This window comes from Ambystoma mexicanum, chromosome 3p (genome assembly GCF_040938575.1).
Source record: "Ambystoma mexicanum isolate Mex_15411 chromosome 3p, UKY_AmexF1_1, whole genome shotgun sequence".
Classification (NCBI taxonomy): domain Eukaryota; kingdom Metazoa; phylum Chordata; class Amphibia; order Caudata; family Ambystomatidae; genus Ambystoma; species Ambystoma mexicanum.
The window spans coordinates 895,031,574-895,053,206 of NC_090925.1; the positions used below are offsets into that span (position 1 = coordinate 895,031,574).

General features: G+C 45.8%; 1 protein-coding gene across 6 annotated transcripts in view; it reads left to right on the forward strand.

Moving 5' to 3' along the window:
- RALGAPB (Ral GTPase activating protein non-catalytic subunit beta) overlaps positions 1-21,633 on the forward strand; it is a 2,501,232-nt gene that overhangs the window by 1,797,379 nt on the left and 682,220 nt on the right. For all 6 annotated transcript variants that reach the window (XM_069652125.1, XM_069652127.1, XM_069652128.1 and 3 more), the window contains one exon: positions 3,892-4,046. In XM_069652125.1, the coding sequence (XP_069508226.1) occupies positions 3,892-4,046 (155 nt within the window). The remainder of the gene's footprint in view (positions 1-3,891; positions 4,047-21,633) is intronic.

Consider the following 21,633-nt stretch of genomic DNA (forward strand, 5'->3'; position numbering starts at 1 on the left):
GGCACCCGTTGTCCCCCTTCTGTGCATGGAGTTGGTGGCGATCTGGGAAAGGGTCTTTATGGAAGGGATTCAGATTTCAGCGGTCCACCTCCTGGGGGACAGCAACGCAGAAGCAGACCAGCTCTGCCGCTTGGGCTTCAACACCTATGAGTGGGAGTTCCACATCAGCTCCTTGTTGCCTCTGTTGCAGAAATGGGAGTTTCTGGACCTGGACCTGTTCAGAGTCTCCTCAGAATTCCAAGTGCCTCCGCTTTGCCTCTTGTGTGGGCTGGAAGTCTCTGGGGGACGCGTTCCAGCTCTGCTGGCACGACCGCAGGTGCTATGCGTTTCCTCCTCCACTGTTGCTACAGCAGACCCTCTGCAAGTTCTGGACTTTGGTGGGCTACAGCCTCATCCTGATCACCCCACACTGACCGTCAAGGGCATGGTTTTCAGACCTACTTCATTTGTGCTCGCAGGGGCCTGTCCATCTTCCGATCCCCAGCAGCTTCCTGATACTGCAGGGCAGCGCAGTGGAGCACCCGGACCTGGCTATGCTGGCCTTGCGGCCTGGTTCCTGACCAGCTGAGACTGCATCATGCTCAATTTTCAGATGACAACTGGGGCATCATACAGGAGGCCGTCTACTGGATGCCAGTGTAAAAGCAAGTGGACCAGATTGTGCCATTGGGCTTGTGACAAGAGGCTGGACCCCTTGACCATTGGGTCCTACAAGAATTCCACAGCGCATGTTTTTTCAGCAGCCAACCCGGTGGTTAAAGCCCGCTTCATGGGGTTGTCCAGACTTTTTCCTCCGGTGTACAGGCCTCATCCGGTCTGGGACCTCATTGTGGTTCTGGCGGCCTTGCAGCGCAAGCCCTTTTAGCGGATGGCCTCGTGGACATCCGGCTGGTGACTTTAAAGACACAGTTCTATGGGTGGTGCTCACTTCTGCACGCAGGGTCAGCAAGCTTCAGGCGGTGTCTTCGTGCAAACCCTTCACCATGTTTCATAACGATCTAGCCTTCTTGCGCACTCACCCGAGTTTTCTGCCCAAGGTGGTCTCGCCATTCCATTTGAACCAGGGAATCAGCCTGCCGTTTTTTTTCCGAACCCACAGTCGGAGGCAGAAAGGTCTGTGCATTCCTTGAATCTCAGGAGTCTCCTCAAGTTCTATCTCTCTCGGACAAAATCCTTTAGGAAGTCTGGGACACTGTTCAGCAATGTGTTAAAAGGGGACTGAAGTGAGGTGCCGGAGGGCGGGGCCTCGGGGGGACAGGTGGGCACCTCTGTGCTCTATACTAAATTTAAAGGGGAAGCTTAATGTTTCACTGGCAACGGTTCCGGTACCGTCCCCGTGTTGGGGGGCGCCCACAAGGATGGAACAAAGGTGACTATGAGTACTCCAGTCACTACAGTGAGTAACTTTAATTTACTTATCGTAATCGTATTTCAGATGCTTTTTTCTGCTTAGATTCACATGCGCCCACCCTTCCTCCCCTTCTGGAGTTGAAGGTGCATACATGTCTTTCCCCTTTATCTTTTCTACTTTGACTTTCTTGTACTCGCACAAACACTTCATGCTCCCTCATCTCAGAAACAAAACAATCTGAGGGACCTCAGCTTGAAGGACCATGGGTACAGTGTTCGCCACTCAATGGATAGTATTATAAACATGCCCAGTCGACTTCCCATTTCGAAAAAACAAGTCATGCAATGCTACATAACTACCACTAGATGTCGGCCCATGAATAGCATGTGAAATACGATTACGGTAAGTAATGTATGCCATATAGTGCTGGCGTCCATGAGTTTTTAACTTTCTTTTCCTGACGAGAGACTTCATTAGAAGTCCTCAATCTCTGCAACTCTTTTTCTGCTCAGGTAGCCTTGATGGCTAACGGGGGTGCTGTTTAGGGATTCCATATTGGTCCCAGTGTGTGTCTATCACTCTGAAAGTATGTTGTGGAGTAGGCTGGTGACTGCTGTAGTTTAGTTTTGGCTACACTAAGGTTGTTGTCACGTTTACCGCATTAGTAGCCCTTTGCACCTATATGTGGTAGCCATTGGGTTACTAATATATTTTTTAAGCCATGATCCAGCCATTTTTTTTTGGTGTCCTTTCTTAGTCTATGTGGACTGCGAGTCATGGCTAAAGTAGCGATTTTGCTGACGTAGACTCATACTGAGTCCACAAACATACGCTCAATTTAGGGTTATCCCAGTGCAATTTCTCCCCCTAACTGCAGTAGCCTTTTTGGGTTTGCCACATTGATGTCTATGGGAAAACCTTTTGAAAACTGTACAAACTCTTGGAAAGTTACTTCCTAGGATACATATGTTAACTGAGACATTTTCCCTGGTCGATATTGAAGTCCTGGAGTTTCGAGATCAGAATATGAAATTTTAACTTGTCCCATTGATTTACAGCAAAGTAAAAGAGGTGATGGCTGGAAGGTTTAGAATTATTCTTGACCTCTGGCATTGCTCTGGACAACCCTCCAGACCATCATTCTTCACCTGCCAAGCCATTACAAAAGGGGAAAGACCATATGCAAATCAGGCCTGGTCCCACCTCAGAAGGAGCAGTCCAGCCCAAACTGCTTTGTCACATCCCTTCTGGACGAGACCACAAGCATGCCCAGACATGTTTTTTGTTTTGCTTAGTCTTAGCTAGATGTGTTAGTGATTTTTGTATAATCACTGCAGTTCACGTTTTGTGATAGGAAAACATCATTATAATTGTTTATTTATGTATATGGCGCAGTAACTACTGCTGGTTATACTCTGTAAGTATTTTTGTGGGTGAACCGGTGCCTTTTTAGGCCCAGTAATGGAATTCCTGGTTTTATCTACTGTGGGTTGACCCTCTGGACTTGCTTGTTATATAGGTCTAGTACCTCCTTGTTAGGGTAGACTACTGTATTGCATTTCTGGAAGTGAGGCATGATCAATGCAAAACGCATTACTGCGTTTCTATTACCAACAGACTTCTTTTGATGTATGTTTACAAGTACTTTTTTAAGTGTTAATAATGTATATGTCTATTTTAGACTACGTTATGTGTAATATATGTTATTGTCTTTATGGCACTAATTGTACTTTGGTACTAGCTTATCCCCTTTTACGAGTGAAGCTATGTTCCCCGTTAATAGACTTTGATTTAACTTGGTGCACAGTCAGTTCCTTCAATAAGGATAGGTCTCTTTACAACACTCACCAGAGGCCAGTGACATAATCTCTGTAACACCAACATTCCTAAAGAATGAAACTTTAACATTTGTCACATTGTTTTAAATCCTTTAATGACCACACTGTGGAAGGACGGACATAATTTCAGGCAATCACTTTAACCCTCTAATTGCAGAGTGACTTTACCCTCGCCTGTGATCTCTTCTTAGCTGTTGAAAAGTTTCCAAATCTATTCTGTGGGAACATCTATACATTGTGTAAGAAACACATTACTGAAGATAATTAACACATTTCCTAATTTTTGCATTCCAGTGTCAATGGCTGGCTTGCCTGTTTGGAATGCCCATTTCTTACTTTTTGTTAGATCACATGTTGGAGCTCTTTAATACGGCATCTATGGCTTAAGATAGCCCCTGGATTCTACCCATACAAATATTTTCTTGGTACAACAGGCTGATAATAATGCTAGGATGACAAACGTTTTCTCCATGGGCTTCCCTTGTTTGCAGGGGCATACAATCCTCAGTTGAAAAAAAAATCATAGCATTTAAGAACAAGCTCAAAATCTGCGGTATGTCTACTGTGCTCCAAGAAGCACTCGCGTGTGGTTTACTATACACTGTTAAGTTAATTTGTTCACTTATTGTTCATTGAATCCTGTTGAAAGTTGAATATGAATGTCTGCCTTCTGTTGAATGTTTCACATTTGTTTTCATTTAGGATTGCCTGAAGGAGGTGCTAGAGATTGTTGAACTCGGTATCTCTGGGAGCAAATCAAAAAATGCAGAAACTCAAGAGATTAGGTACAAAGTGGACAAAGAACCAAATCCTGCATCTATGCGAGTTAAGGATGCTGCTGAAGCTGCATTGACATGGTATGGGACATTCTTTAAGCATCTGGTTTTGTATGGGTTTGCCAATTATTTCTGACAATTGAAGTATATTTAATTACATGTGAACACAAACATGTTCTACTTGGGATGCTGAGGTGATGCAGGACAGTCCAAGTTACTCCAGCGCCACTGGCAAATAGCACAAGAGCACTCTTACAGTTCTCTGTTGAGGCAGGACATTTTCAGAGTGCAAATGGTTATTTATTCAATGTCTTTAGCAGCTGAAGGTCTCTCATTTCCACTGCCCATGCTAGTAGTGTCCAGTGTCTTCATTGTCTGTTCCATTCAGGAACAAGAGAGAGTCTGAGACACTGATCAGGCTGGTCCTGGCTAGTCAAGGGAGTTTGGCAACATCCTCTCTCCCACCTTGGTTGACAGTACTGTCACTTTGGCCACCAGGGTAGAGCTTTGCTTTCAGGTAAGGTCTTTGAAGGTTGCATGTTCCCAAAGGGTTCAGTGTCTGTCGGCATCATCTTCCTTGTTTAGGGGCTTGTGCCTTCAAGGGTTTACTGTTATCTGTAACATTGCCTTATGTTTATGATGATCTGGGCCTCAGGGAGTGTTAGGCAGAAACCTGTGCAGTTCCCTCTGGGACCACTGCAAAAGATTTAAGACTACAGGTGTTTGGCAGTAAACCCACTTGGTAGCAGTCTGTACCACACATATTCACTTGTTAGCTGTGGCTGAGCAGTCAGACCTCCCTCAAGAAGAGTTAGGCAGTATACAGAGTATTCACAATAGGTCAAGGGCACACAATATAACAAGTAAACACTGACCAGGGCTTGGTGTAAAGGAGATATAATTATTTAAAACCACATCTAGAAAAACACACAGGCACTAATAGTAAGCAATTCAAAAACACGGTCACTAAAAGATATACACTCCCTTAAAAGAATATTAGACAAGTCTTTAAGTATAGCCCCACTTATTTTCAGACAGCGGTGAGCGTTTAACGTAGATGGCACTCTAATAGTTCGTTTAAAAAGGGAGAGAAAAGCAGAGAACAAGTTGAAACCGATCCCAACACTTTTACAAGAACATAACAAGAGAGGAAGGCAAGGTAAAACCGTGAATTCAGAGTCAGTAGGCTGGATCCGCTTTAAGAGGATCGAAATGAAATGTGTCCAAGGTCACACGGTTGCAGTGCACAAAAAGTCTTGTAATGGTTCAAAAAGGAGTTGGACCAAAGAAAGGGACCAGTTAGAAGGTCAAAGCGGCCAGCCCAGTCCAGAAGGTTAAGGGATTATTATTACCTTGTAGCAATCTTTAGAAAGGGAGGCCTGGCGGACACGGTACCTTAAAGTGGTGAGAATACTCCAGCGGGGGCAGTTGTTCCTGGCAGCGGATGCAAGCCGGTGCTTCGTCCGGGGGAAGAGAGGATCTCGTCGTGGAGGAAGACAGGAGTCCGTTGCACTTCCAGGGAAGAAACCAGCCGCGGAGTTTCTCAGGTACAAGGAGCGGTCCGTTGATTCGCGGTTCAGTGGTGAGTGGCTATCCGGCCGCCGGGGTGCTTGGCACGGGCAGTTCGACCACAAACCGGTCTGGGGTGCGAAGAAAAGAAGGTAAGCAGGTTGTGCCCACCAGTCAGGGGAAGAAGCCTCTCCAGCCGGGAGATCTTCTCTGTCGTCGGGAAGTGGTGAGTCGGTTCTGCAGGGCTCCACCGGTGGTGTCGTCGTGGTAGGTCGGCTCAGCTTCTCCCTCGTCGGATTCTCAGGTCCTGTGGCGACTTCTGAAGTTCCAGTCCCCAAAGCCCTGCTTTTATGCAGCATACCCCCATTCACTCAGCCTAGCTGTCTATCAAACATGCTAACTGGTGAGCCGGCCGGCTCACCACTTGGGCCAATCACACAAGAGTGCGACTTGAGTTACCAAGGTAACTCAGTCCAGGGTGCCTAAACCCCCTCCCACACACCCTGTGGTACCCAGACAAAGTGGCACCACTTTTGGGTGATTCTGTGGAGAAGCCCGCCAAAAAGTGGAACAAAGGGCTCGACTTGGGTTGGAGTCACAGAAGAGAACCCAAACGCCATTTTAGAATCGAGTCTTGGCAAAAAATACCAACCGGAGAATGAATATTAATTAAATAAACCGGCGGTATGTTCGAGGCTATGAGAATTAAATAATTAAAGTTGGTAGCCTCGAACAATGGGAAAATCCCATAGGAAAATATTTGCGGTCGAATATAAAAGTAGTTTCCACTGCCACTAGCCAAAACTCGATCAGGGGGGACGGAGACGTGCCCCCTCGACTAACAGACCCCGGGGCAATCGAATTGCCCCGACCAGTACATCCACAATATGATGGTTTGTACTGGTTTCTGTTAATAATTTGGGACTAGTAAAGCCAATGGTGACTTTACATGCCCTGGGAGACAGTAGTCAGTCCCAGGTTATGGAGTCTATGGTGGGGTGTCACTATGACACCCCTGTGTTACTGCACGGAGGGTGCTGTGTAACACACATAGTAAAAACACTTGAGACCCTATGGAGTAAAGGACCCCATAGCCCATAAAACACATAAGCAGTCAAAGGAACACCATAAATCATGTCCAAGAGTGGGAGAAAAAGAGTCTTACTCTTGGCAGGAGGAAAAAAACAAACTCCAGAAATCCAGCAAAGCTGCTGGGGGACTCACTAGGTTAGGAAATTCAGCCTAAAGAGAGAATAACAGGGAGCAGGTGAAGGAGCTCAGGCCTCGATCTGCTTTAATTAAAGCATATTTTTTGCAGTTTCTCAATCAGTGAGGGCTGCCGCAGTCAAACTTTTCAGGCATCTTCCTAGGTACTTCACGTGAAGGTGCAACTCTCAATCCAGACACAATTCCCAAACTTGTCTTATCAGCATCTGACCAGCACAACTGCCTTGGTTCACTAAGTCCTGAAGAGTCCCGATTTATGTATGGCTACACTTCTACACTACACTCATTAAGGAACAATGTGCATCAGCATTGCATTTTACATGGTGCACCTTTATGGTTCAGCAGAACTTCATGCCCTAAAATCGTCAAGAAATCGCCACCAACAAGTGGGGTCCCCCCAGCCCACTATGCAAGGTTACTACCTTCATATGGAAAACAGTGAACATATAGTATTTGTGCTTGAGTCATTGTATTGGATTAAGAATTATCAGGGAATGTTGGTAACACCAATCGGGAACAAATTTAAAATAGCATTGACCAGTGGTAGAGTGCCATTGTTTAGACTTTCAATCTCAAACTGTGTCCCTTGCTTCTCTCGCCTTACCTATTGGTTACTGTGATCAGGCAATGAAAGGCAAGCTGTCTGGAAGGGAGTGAGGTAGACAAGTTGCAGTGTAACACGATTTTCAGTTTAAATAAAGGAAGGTGAACATATGTGTCTAGTTTACTTGGCTCTTTTCATTCATTAATTCACCTTTATTCAATATACCCATCATTAGTCACACAAAGACATATACCATCAAATACTAAAATAATAAAGCATCATCCTTACATAATACAATGAGATAATGTAATAATAAATGTTGCATGCTAATTCCAGCTCACCCTGACCCTATGATTCATTCTGCTTCTGTAAAGAACCCCATAACTTCATTAACTTATTGTGTTTAGCAGAATGTCTCTTTTACAGGCTCTGCCCAAATATTTGGCAACTTCATACACTGAAATATCATCGTCTCACTGTATACAAATATTGTTTCAATAGTATATCTTGTTTCATGGTGTACAAACCTTGGTTTTAAATACAATGTTTTAGTATGGACATATGAGAAAACATTGCTCTTCATTTTCAATAAAGGTTTTGCAATGCACGCATTTATCAGCGCTTGGTTATCCAGTTTGTTCAGGCGGTGAGCAAGGGGCATTATTCCATGTCTAAACTTAATTTATAGAGAACAAATTGTGGTTTTGTTATTTTGAGGTATTCCTCATAGCCTCCACACTGTTCGTTCTCCCAATACTTTGTTAGTGATGTGTGTTGCGTTTTTCCAACAAATCCGCTTTGCCCTTTATTAAAATCTCTTGATGCAATTGATTTGAATGAGGCATTGATTACTTGCATGTTATCCCATAGGTCTGTGTCCAATGCCTTTCCATGTATCTCTGGCATATGAGCACCAAGGAGTTGAAAGATTCAACCTCCTGGCAGATCTGTCAGTGCTTCCCAGAATTTGCCCAGTTCTGGTGACAACCAGAATCCCACCAAGTACAATATTGGTTTCAATGCCTCAAACTGGCTGAGGTGACCTAGGTCTTCCTTCATATGCACTGGTATGGTTACTGTACTTTGGTCAGTCCCAGGATTCTTTTAGGAACTCATTTTCTGTGACACCATGCATCTTGCATTCAATATGGTTTCAAAGCTCTGACCCGTAAATGGTTGCTTGCCAAGCTTGCAGCTAATTTGCTTCCAGGTTTGGCCTTACTACCCCTATTTCCTTGCTCTTCAGTAAATTTGGGAAATGCCCCACAGTACATGGCCATTGTCACACTTGCTATATGATGATCATATTTGCCTTTGTCTACAAACCTCAGGCTTTTATAATCATATCTTTTGACCTGTTCAATGCTATTACACTCCAACAGCAGGGATAAATTGGATGGTTTTTCTTTTTTGTTTGTTGGCAATGACAGTAGTTATTGTCATTCCATAATTAATTGTCAAACCATTGTTACAGAATTGGCTAAATAAATAAAACTGCCTTTTTAATCCAACTGGTGTTGGGTATAGAAGTATAGCATCATCTGCTAATAGTAGCAGGGGTTATTTGACAGAGCGGAGTGTTGGAGCGGCAGTGGGAACTGAGAGACTGTTATCAAATGCACAATTAATAAATCGACCTTGCAGTACGCCCGTCTGTACCTCAAAAGTTGCAGTTGTATCTTCACCAAGGCTCCATCTTACCAGAGCATTGTCCGTATATAGAATTGGTAATACTGCAGTGGGTGAGGAATTCTGTATTTGTGCAGTCTATCCCAGAGCTGACATCTGTAAACGTAACGTGCAAGTTCATTTTCCTTAGCAGCACATATTTTCTGACCAGCATGGGCTGTCTAAAGCACTGATGTAATGTATGTATGCCTTTCTTAAAGCTTGCCTGCAGGTGATTTATAAGATTATTATCCTCCACCCAAATGGGCCAGCACCACTCATGCAACTAGCTTGTCGGACGCATCCAGGAGGTAAATTGGTCAATTGGTCGCTAATTGGATGGGCTATGCCAACCTCCTTTTTTTTTTTTTTTTTTTTTCTCAATGGTACACTCTCTGCAAACCTCCAATATTCTGGCGCAGTGTTGGTGGCAGCTATCAGATTTAATAATCACAGTAAATATGGAGCCCATATTGTATACTTTGAGTTGTATATGTCCACAGGAATTTTGTCCGGGCCTGGTGCTTTGTTGCTGCTTTAAGCAGCAGTGGCCATAATCGCTTTCACTATACAGATCCTTAAAATAACCATGCCATATATTTTCAGGAATGCATCCCTGAATAGTTCTACATTCATCCGGCGAGGCTGGAGACGTTTGCTTCCGGATCTTTATTGTTTTTTTATAGCTTGTAGTATTTTTTCCATACTCCTTCTGAATACTTACTTTTTTTTCTGCAATCAGTTTCTTATATTTTAACCTTGCCATGCACATCTCTGCTCTTCCTTTATTTCACACGCTTTTGAGAAGATACAACAAATGTTGTTTTGCATTCTTAAATTTTCGATTGTACCAGTTGGCTCTTAATCTTAAATTCCTAGCTGTGCTATGATATTTTGTCTTCAGAGTCTTCATAATTTTATGATTTCCTCATGCGTATCAACTAATGCCTTATTCGATATTAATACATTCATAAGTGCCCTTTCAAGTGGGGCATTTATTTATCAATTACATACGCACCAATATTTCTGCTTTGTTCATGTTATCCCGTTTTACTGCAAGTCTAGCTTGCCCTGAGATATTAATTGGTGCTACCCTATCAAAAACTGCTCTTTTGGGAATATCATGCAGGATACTTAGGGCCAGTGAAAGAGGAAGGTGATCACTGTCTGTTCTTGGGATCACCTTAAATGGTTTTAGTAGGGGCATGGTTGGAGGTCGAGCAAGATTTAATCAATTTGACTACTTTGCATACTGCTAATGTAAGTCAATTTGTATGGTTTACCACCACTTGCCCTACCATTACCATTGCATGCTGTTAAATTTAGAGATGGCCAAACCCAGGCTGTCGCAACTGCATTCTTATGCTGTCTTCTTGGTTTAGATGACACAAGATCTGGAATATCCCATTCTACATCTTCCTCATCTAAAAGGCCCATGGTTACCTCCCTTGGTTCAAATTGGAGATTTTGGTAACCAACCACAGTGATGTATGGGTTTTTTTCTGCTTACATTTTCATCTTTCAATGCAATATTTTTCTCAATTGTTGTAAGACCATCCCCTAGGCTTGACCGATGATATAGATTTAGTAGCAGGAGTTCTATGTCATTATTGAATACTATGTATAGTTTCTGCAAATCAGCACTATCGCAGTCCACTACGTCCAGTGTAAAATTCAAGGTAGACCCTACCGACACTGACATACTCCCAGTTAATCTTCCCATCTGTCCTTTGGCTTGCAGGTACATCATAACACGCATTTAGAATGGATTGTGTACTCCCACGTATTCCTCATCTTTTGATATCTCCAATATCCAGCTTCAGCTACTTCGGAAGAATTCAGCACAGGCAGTGTGCATCGATGCGGTCTATTCTATGTCCCTTGAGGGCGTCCGTCTCAAGGATGTCATCGAAGGTATATGTAGCACGCACAGCGCCCATTGGCTTCAGTTCTGTTCGCTTCATGAACTACGGCGCACTTCAGATATTTCTTTGAGAAATTATCAAAAAATGTCTTCATGAACTACGGCGCACTTCAGATATTTCTTAGAGAAATTATCAAAAAATGTCTTCAGCTCCATCAACCCCAAAGACCGGGTTTAAAAAATGCCAAGACTGCGACGGCGAGATGTCGCTGATGGACTCGCATTGAGTCTGCTTGTGGTGACTCGGTGTGGAGCACAATACCTCGGCCTGTCAAAAGTGTCAGTCGATGACCGGAAAAGCTCTGAACGAGCGTAAAGGGAAATTGGCGGTATGTAGTCACCCCAAAAAATCCCCTTCGTCTACCCTCGACCAAAGAAGACTAAAAGGTCCAGGTCACGGAGTGGCTCCCACCACTACTCCTTGTCGAAATCAAAGAAAAGGCATCACAAATCGCCTACTTGCTCATCCTCCTCCGACTCATCCCCAGAGAGGACTATATCTTGCCCCACTAAGACCTCTACTCTGGCTGAATGGAAATCATTCAGGCAGGAAATGCTCAAAGTTTTCGAGAGCCAGAAACTCTCAAAGCAAGTAGGCCATATTCCTACCGCACCTTCTGAAATCATTAAGGGAATAGCTTGAGCCAAATCCTACGTGCCTTCGAGCCCAGGATGAAGGCCAGATTCCCATCGAGAGCCGTTGAGGCCTCGACACGATGAAAAATAATTGAGGAACCCTTCAAGCCAAGTACAAAACAATCTTTTCACAAAAATGACGAATACAGCGCAATTGTTTTCAAACTTGTAAAAACATCAAGCAACCTATATAAAATAAGAGAAAAAAACAAAACATACGTACATTTATACACTTAGCTCAAGCTTCTAAAGTGTCTCCTTTAAAAAGTTATACAATGCTAAAACAAGTGAAGTATTGTTCCCCCCCCACATAAACCGGGCCCAAAAGAGATCTCCTGAGGGCTCCCCCCTCAGTCCCTAGTTACCGCCCAAAATAGAACTTTGTGCGCTCTATTAGGCTGGTACAAAAGAGCAATAGATTTTTCAATGAGTCTGTGCAAGAAGATTTCCTACATAGTCGGCATACTGAAGACTGCATACGGGTACCATCCCATGTATTAGTCCGGTCCAAAGTGGGTAAGATGTTCCGTTTGAGCTGCAAGTAATAGGGTTCATGCTCTTGCCGATTGAAATTGGGAGATGTATTTAGAAGGGGAAGCTCGCCTATTCTCTGTAAGACCGGTAAGACCCCATCTTTTGTATTGTGCAGCTCCAGTCTGCCGTGCACAGGTTCTTTTTTTCATAGCCGGCCTATTAACCAATTCCTTCTCGGGTGAGTTAATTTCCCCCAACAAAGTAATCATGGAAGTTTTGAATAGAACCAGTGAGGCAAGCTTCTCATGCTGGCAGATAATCCCCAAGTCCTTGTACAGTCATGGCATGGGGGCTCATTGATCTTAGCATAACAAGTCGGTTGTCTCCATTGATACGTTGACATCCAGTGAAATTAAACCCAACTCATGTCGGATGATTGCATTGGGTTACCCTTGCAGCAAACTCAAGGTAGTCTTCCAAATCATACCCTGTATGTAGTCGAGGATTTTTCTCAGTTCTAATAATGAGGAATCAAACCCAGAGGTTCCACCTTGGCTAAGTGGTACTTTATTAAACGCAAAAGAGAGAAACTACAGAGTAAACTAAAGTAGAGCCTCTTTAATTGCGAAACCAGTGTTTTTGCTTTAGCTTTCAGCCCTTCCCTGGTTTCTGACATGGAACAGGTGTTAGTTAAATTATAGCCCAAGTAACGGATTGTCAAAACTCTCTCGAGTCTTTGATCTCCAGCGGTCCAACAGAGGGTCTTTGTTTTGGACACGTTAGAGAAGATCACCACCTTAGACTTGGTTCTGTTTACCAATAAATTGTTTTTAACCGTATAGGTCTTTTAGACCAACACGTGTCCAGTCAAGTCAAAAAAGACCAGATCATCTACGAATGCTATCGAGTTCAGTTTCAGATGCCCCATTCTGAAATGAAAGGTGATTTCTCCAGCATAGGGTCTGGCATGGATTCACATGCTCATGAATATTCCCCATCGTCAGGCTGGAAATCCTCAGTAAAAGAAAAAACTGTTTCACTGTCACCTTTAAACTGTATGTCTCCTCTAAACCAATCCCTGTCCTCTGCGTCATACTGCCCACATCCAATGACAGTCCTCTCCCAGCCATCTTTTTATCGCATTCTTTGCTGTTGGGAGTTTTCGAGTTGCTCTCTGAGCTATTTGTACGTTTTTGGGTGTTTTTCGACGAGAAAAGTTACATTTTTGTTTCAATTAGCCTGTGTGCTCTTTTCTTCATTTGCCGACAGCGGGGATCTGTTGTCCGTGGAGTTCCACGCCCCTCAAGGACTAAGATTCATCGAAGATTCTCGAAGGCCATCTTGGGCCTACTTTGCGCCCCCGACCATGGCGCAGAAGGAGGGAAGATCCCTCTTCAGTTCCTGCATCAAATAAAGGCTTCAGAATGTGTTTGTGGAGGACAAGCACCTACAATGGCTCTACTGCCTTCACCCGGACCATAAGGAAGTAGAATGCAAGATATGCCTCATTTATTTCTAAGAATACGATGAAGGACAGGCATAGTAGGCTGGCAGCATGGCTTAACACGAACAAGGCCTCTGACCCATGCTCCGAGCAAGGACATGCCTCGTCCAGGACCGGCCGCTCCGAGGAGCCGTCTTCTAGGTCCTTTGAGGGCGCCTCATCCATCGGGACCGAAGATAAGGCCAAGATTTGCATGTTCGAGTCCACCGGGTTTGCCGCTGAAGCGGGTCCCAAAGTGGATAGGGCGCGATCAGCTTCACCTTCCGCCTCCATTGCCAGCCTGCCATCAAGCTCCTCTTCAAAGAGGAAGTCATCTACCCCGTCTAAGCTATGGGAGAAATCTGAGAAGCCGCAGACGGAGGAGAAGGCCACTCAGCCCAGCTGCCACGACGGGGAGAGACCTCGTCGGCGACTGTTGACGGCTATTACTACCACGGCAGCTACGGGCACTGATCCTACAAGGGTGGCTCCCACGACGCAGAAAGTGTCCCTGCCCCCACAGCATGACACCACCACAGAGGCTTTGGCAAAGTCTACAGGCACGCCAGAAGTGGTGATGATACAAGCCCAGACCCTGGGCAAAAACCTCAAGGAGGAAAAAAGCAGGGGGCGAGGAGGCCCCGATACAGCCCTCCCAGCAAGTCGCCTAAGCCATGGAGGTCTCATCCACGGACGACGAAGATCCATGCATACGGTCCATGAGGACGATGACGAGGAGGGTGACGAGGGCGCAGGATGTAGTTTTCCTGTTTGCCTTCTCAACCAAGGGACATTTCCCTGGATATTCTATCAACTTTCCACACCTTGGTGTCAGGTGACTGCACTGGTCACCTGTCTACCCTCTGATTCGACAGATGACAAAGACCGTATCGCAGCGGATGGTGAGTCCCCACATTTGGATGCCCCACATAGGGTTTCCCCACCGTACGAGGTGGGTTTGTTCGACTCCATGATTGCCAAGGCCTCTGAGCTATTCCAGCTGGTGTCTGAGAAAACCAAGAAGGAGGGCTTCTTGTATCAAACGCGAGAAACCAAGAGAAAGACGATTATGGCTCTGCCCTTTCTGGACGATATTTGGGAAGAGGGCCTAGCCCTCATGAAGAACCCTTGCACAGCTCCAGCCAAACTGGTTAGGCTGGAAAAGAAGTATAGGGTGCCAGACTCTACACCCAAATGCCTGAGGCCGCAACCATCGCCGGACTTGGTGGGGTCGGCGTCTGCGAGGAAATTGTCAGCTAACCCATCCTCGTTGTCTTCGGTCCCTCCGGACAGCAAGGGGAAAAGGATGGACGCCATGTGAAAGAAGGTGATTTATACCCTGGTGTCCACAATCAAGGCCGCCAACGCATTGGCGATCCTAGCCAGGTACGACGGGGAGCTATGGTACAAACTAGGACCGATCCTGGTGTTACTCCCCAATGATAAGAAGATGGAGGCCCTCACCCTCTTCCAGGCAGGAAAGGTGGCATCGGACCACACCATCACAGTGGCAGTGGACGTCGCAGACACAGGGTTCCGACAAATGGGGAACAGTTTCTGCCTTCGTCGGCAAGGATGGATGAAGGCCATTAACTTCTGTCAAGAGGTCAAAGCAAAGGTGCTGAACATGTCCTTTAATGGAGAAATTCTGTTTGGGAAGGCCGTCAAAGAGTTCCTCCAGGCCATCAAAGCGGATACGGAGACGGCCCGCTCCTTCTGCACTCTCCAGCAGCACTGATGGTCGAGCAGGTCATCAAAAGGGTTCTCCATGTTTTACAGACAGCCTTGCCATTCCTCAACGCAAGAAGCCTACAGAGGCCGCTCCTAGCTCCCAGGCCTACGGTAGCAGAGGACAGCGTTGCTGTCCTCTGCAGGGCAGGACTCGGCCCCCACGCAGGGCAGGATACGCCCCCCAATTAAGCCTGAACCGGCCAAGACTTCGGGCCCCATCTCATGCAATGTCATGAATCAGCCCTGGAGCCTGTGGAAGCGTTGGCAGCTCTGTTAGGTTCCTCCATTTCTCCTCACCGCATTCATTGCAGCAGTCTAGTCTTTTCCAAGATGGCTGCCGTGTGCTTATGCTGCAGTCACTTTCGCAGGTCAGAGCGTTGCAACCCTTGTTTCTTCATGGGGTAAGACGCTTTGAGTTCGCATCTATCCTTGTTCTGTTTCCTCACTGTTTTCTGCCATATCTCGGTTTCTCTCCCGCTGTCTCCCTTGGTGCACAGCGGTGTCCCGCTCCTGCTGGCTCCTCACTGTGCACAGCAGTGTCCCTCCTCCCTTGCTGGCTTCTCGGTGTGCAGTGGTGTACTCCCACTCCTGCTGGCTTCTCACTGTACACAGCAGTTTCCTCTTGCTGCGTGAGCATCTCACCAAGAACAGCAGTGTTTTCTCCCGCTCCGCTGTTAACATTCTCTCTCTCTCCTCGCAACCACACATATGTGATTGCTCAGACTCCTGCGGCTGTGTTTACCTGTTACAGACCGCGGTATTATCTCATGATTCATACTGTTGTTTATTCCCTTGTTCTCTCGCCTCCATCCTTGTTACTGCATTTCCATATCCTCTTGCAAGGTGGACCTAGAACTTCAACCACCCAGTGTTAAGCCTCCCAAAGAACTTTAAAGTTTGGATAAGGATCTCCAGAGTTTTTTCTGCCACAAGGCTTTTTCCTTGGTCAGGGGTTGGCTCCTCGGAGTCCCCACTGCCTGGCTTGTTGCTCACTTTAGGCAAAGTGGCCCTTATCTCTTCAAAAAGAAAGAAAAACCTGACTCCACGAGGCGGAAGAAGAACGAGCCTCCGAAGACCCAGGCGATGAGATAGAAGAGGAAGTGTCCTCAGATTCTGAGAGATTGCAACGCCCAGAATCCACAATGGCAAGCCTGGAGCAATACCAGGAACTGGTAGCAGCCCTTCAGGGACTGACGGTGGAAGTGCAAAACCTCTCTGCTGAGAATGAAGCGTTACGGGCACAAGCGGCCTTCCAGGATGATCAAAGAGGGGACCTCCCTCCCTTGGCATTGCCCTTTGGGAAATATGATGCAACCCTAGACGCCTGAAGGAGTTCCTTGATGCGTGTCTGGTTTACTTTACCTTTCGCCACAGTTCCTATGAATCAGATAGGGCCAAGGTAGGATTTCTAGTTTCAGTTCTGGTGGGTAACGCCTTGGCCTGAGCTGCCCCCCTGCTTACGACATCGGATCCCTCTTTGAATGACTACAACTAGTTCATACATCAGTTTAAGGCACGATTCGAGAGGCCGGAAGTCCAGTTCTCCTCCTATGAAAGCATTTTAGATATTCGACAAGGGACTTCGGATGTACAGACGTATGTTTCTATGTTCCAGAGGGTGGCAGCTGAGGCTCGGTGGCCAGATACAGCACAACAGACCATATTTCGGCACAGTTTACAAGAGGAGATAAAGGATGAATTGGCCCGGATTGCCAGACCAGCTACCTTCCATGAGTTGGTAACCCTCTCCCTGCAGATCGTGTTCCGATTGGCTGAAAGGAGACTTGAGAGAAGGAAGTCCAGATATTTCCAACCCGCTCCCACACCTATACCCTTTCAGGCAGAGAAGCTGACAGCTGACGAGCCGATGCAGATCTGTACAGCCAGAGAACCTTTAACTGCTGCTGAACGAAAGAAGCTAAAGGATCAAGGGCTGTGCATGTACTGTGGGTCAAACAAACATCTTCTAAGGAATTGCCCTCAAGTCCCCCCACGTCATCAAGGAAACAAATCACCCCGACCTTAATCAGGGCTAAGGTAGTGAAAGAAAACACTAGTGCCTGTAATCACACCCAAAAACAAGAAACCTCAGTAGACAATAGACTGATGGTCTTTTATGTACAGCTACTACTGGAAAATCGTCCACCCATTGAAGTTCATGCCATGTTAGATTGCGGAGTAGCAGGGAATTTTATGGATGTAACATGGGCACAAGAAATTAACATTCCGCGACACGACAAGAATGATCCCACTCCAGTTGTAGGGGTTGAGGGCTCCCCTTTATCAGCAGGTCCCATCATCCAGGAAACCTGCACCATTCCAGTCTCTATGTTCTTCCAGCGGGAAACCATCACTTTCAACTTGATTCACGCATGCCACTTTCCTGTGATATTGGGCATACCCTGGTTGCGTAAGCATAACCCCAGTATCGACTGGTCCTTGAACACTATCCAGTTCCAGTCCCGGTATTGTACCCAGTTTTGTCTGGATCGGGAAACAGAGGGTTCCCAAGCAGGCGTGCCGGTTCCTTTGTCCTCTTCGGTTGTTCTCTCTATTCCCATGCTCTATCATGACTTCCAGGATGTCTTTGAAGACATGACGCCAAGGGAATTACCACCACACCGGAAGGAAGCCTGCGCTATAGATCTGCAACCGGATTCCATGGTACCTTTTGGTAGAATGCTTCCTTTGTCTCTACCGGAAAGAAGACCACTGAAGGAATACTTAGATTATAACCTCCAAAACAGCCTTATTAGGGAATCTAAGCCAGCAGCTGGGGCCTCTCTCTTCTTTATTCCCAAAAGAGATTCTAAAGAATTGAGTGCCTGCGTTGATTATTGCAGGCTCAACAGCCTCACACTCCGAGACAGGTGTCAGATGCCCCTGATAAAGGATGTCCGAGAGGCTCTACAAGGAGCAAGCATATTTACAAAATTCGACCTCAGGTGAGCCTACCACCTCCTAAGAATCAGAACCGGGTATGAATGGAAGACGGCGTTCCGGACCCCCTTGGGTCATTTTGAGTACCAAGTCATGCCATTCCGACTAGTCAACGCCCTGGCCATATTCCAGTGGTTCATGGACAAGAATTTTAGACCTCCTGTTCGCCTCAGTGGTGGTCTACCTAGACGATATTCTAGTCTATTCCTCTAACCTGGCAGAAGACATGGTACAGAAGTTTTGCATCGTCTACAGCAACACCAACTATAAGCCAAGCCAGAAAAATACATATTTGTAGCCTCTACCGTCTCCTATCTTGGGTTCATCCTTTCGAAGGAAAGAGTTCACATTGATCCCCACAAGACCATGGCCATTCTCCAGAGGCCAGAACCAAGAACCATTAAGGATATCCAAAGGTTCCTGTGGCTGGCAAACTTCTACAGAAAATGTATTCCCAGTTTTTCTGAGATAGTTTTGCCTCTAACAAGTCTCCTTAAGAAGGATGTTCAATTTGTATGGGGTTCCGAGGCTAATGCCGCCTTCCAGGAGCTCAAGAGGACCTTTGTTTCTGCACCCATTCTCTGTCAACCAGAACAGTCAATTCTGTTTGTAGTTAAAACTGACACCTCTGGGGGCGCATTGGGAGCCGTTCTCCTCCAAGGAGGAGGTGACGGGATGGAGCATCCGGTAGCGTACTAGTCAAGAACCCTTACTCTGAGTGAAAGGAACTATTCTGTTCATGAAAAAGAATTACTGCAACCTTCGTATTCTCCAACAGATGGAGTGTCGAAACTCCTGACATACCCGATGGGCGTATTACTTTTCCCAATTTGATTTTAAAATAACCTACATACCTGGTCAAGAAAATATCCTGGCTGATGCACTGTCCTGCAGTCTCATAGAAGATTCTGGGAAATACCAGGGCCACGAGAAGATTCTGGCAGGGAAAAGATTCCTGGGAGAGGTTAACGCATTCCTGCAAGATGTCAAGCACGCCACTATCAAGTTTAAAGCCAACACCTTTCAACTACCAGAACACCCTTTATATCTGAAGAAAGGACTCATGTTCGAAAAAAATACCTTGTTTTTGCCTTCCAAAGAATTGTAGGTTTTGGCAATGTCATGGTGCTATGATCTACCCACCGCTGGCCATAAAGGCCAAGCTGCTACATTTGATCCGATTTCACAATTTTTTGGTGGCTTTCTAGCAACAGTGATGTGAAGGAATATGTCTCAACATGTCCGATTTGCGCCCTGAACAAATGCTCTACAGCCAAGCCTTTAGGACTCTTATAACAAGAATCTCCCCCTTCTGTACACTGGCAACACCTGTTGACCGACTTTGTCGACCTTTCCCATTCACAGGGTTATACAGCCCTAATGGTGACCATCAATTCTTTCCGTAAATTGACACATTTCTCTCCTTTGATGGGACTTCCCTCTGCCCCTCGACTGCTGCTGTTTTCTTAGAGGACATAGTTAGGTTACATGGCTTTCCACTCACTATTGTGTCTGACAGAGGCACACAGTTCTCTTCTATTTTCTGGTCTACCCTCTGTAAATGGATTGATATCAATTGAGCCCTACAGAGCAACGGACAAACAGAAAGACTCAATGCCAAATTGGAGTAGTATCTGAAGTGTTTTTGCACCAAAGGCAAGACGACTGCACAGAGCTACTCCCCCTAGCTGAGTTTGCATGCATTAACACCAGGCACACAGCCATAGGGAGGAGTCATTTTCTCCCCCGCTATTTAATATTTATATTAAATGCTTGTGCAATCTCCTTAAATCTTTTGGTGTAAAAATCACCAATTATGCTGACGATACCCAGATAGTTTTGAAACTATCTGGGATCTATGAGGAGGACTCGGCTAACATAAACAAGATTTTTGGGGCAATCCAAAGATATATGGCCCTAAATTCCTTAGCACTCAATGACAAAAAAAAAACGAGCTGCTCATTTTTAGTACTTATCACAGATTAAAGCATTTAGATGCAAGATACAAGGCTTTTGTCATAAATGGAAACTCCATTCCAGTATCAGAATCTGTAAAAACACTAGGCGTATTCTTTGATGCTTGTCTTTCATTTCAGAAACATGCATCATATCTTAAATCATCATGTTCATACCTTACACATCTCTTATGGCAAATTCTGTCAGGATCCAACAGAGCCGTAATCGCGGGAGCAATAATCTATACTAAAGTAGACTATTGCAATAGTCTCCTCATTGGCACATGCAAAGTTCATTTTGGGAGACTACATGTTATGCAGAATGGCGCAGTTCGAGCTGTTTATGGACTCGGCCGACAAACTCATATTACTGAATACGGAAAGAAGTTGCACTGGCTTTCTATAGAGCAACAAATTAATTTCAAAGGCTCAGTTCTTGTATTTAAATGTCTTACAGGGGTCGCTCCTGAATATCTTACATCGAGAATTTTTAAAAAAATGCAAAGCGGACTTTGCACTCTAGTGACCAGATGTTGCGAAGACAACCACATATATTCTTGAAGAAACTGGGAAGATCAATCTTTAATGCATGGGCTCTATATATTTGGAATCTAATCCCGCTGCAAATAAAACAAAGTGCAACTCTTCAACAGTTTAGGAAACGGCTCAAAACATTTCTTTTTGAGGCCTAACTAAACAACAAATGCTTCTCTGATACTCTGGAATGACACTATGATTTATTACACACAGTTTGTGTGTGTACAAGCTGTCCCCCTTTTTTGTTCTCTGTTTGTTACTGTCTTGTGACCGCCCTGAGAACTTTGGGTTAGCGTTGCACAATATAAGAACCGGTTTAGTTAGTTAGTGTCCACTCGAGGGGCCACGCTTTAGTACCGGACAGATGTCTGATGGGGCGCTTGTACGCAGCACTATCGGCGACTCTGCCGAGGGCAACAAGCCTACCAGGCCCCGTCCTGAGGTGCAGGGTAGTTATCATGCTCCACTGAGTCATGGAGGAGGCGGGGCACAGCGAGGCGAGCACTACGATTTTGGCACTCAGCCCGACAAACTGGCCACCGGGCCAGACGAGATGGCTGCTTGTCCGATACCTCCCCATCGTGCGGAGCAGGTGGGAGAGCAAGTTTCAAGGTGGGACTGGTTGCAACCAGGTACGTGGCCAACAGCTTATCCATCAGCATTGCAGGGAAGAGTACGCACAGGCCCCACACTATAAAGTCTTTATCCATTCTCACGAAGGCCACGCCCAAGGCTTACAACCAGTTTCGTCAACGCTCCGACAAGGGCCGTGCTTTCGGCAGCTTCCGAGGCTTCCAAGAACAGATGTCGAGACAGCCTGACCATTCTCTGAGTCAGCACCGGTGCAAACAGCAGAAGGACGGGGGGGGCAACGGCTTCTTTCCGTCCCTCTCCTCCGCACCAGCCTCAGAGAGAAAGAAGCCATGACGCACCCCTTTGGGTCCATGTGTCTCCGGTGGGGGGAATGCTTGCTTTTCACATGCAGTCTTGGCGTCAGAAGTTTGCCGATCCCTGGATCCTATCCGTAGTGTCCACGGCTT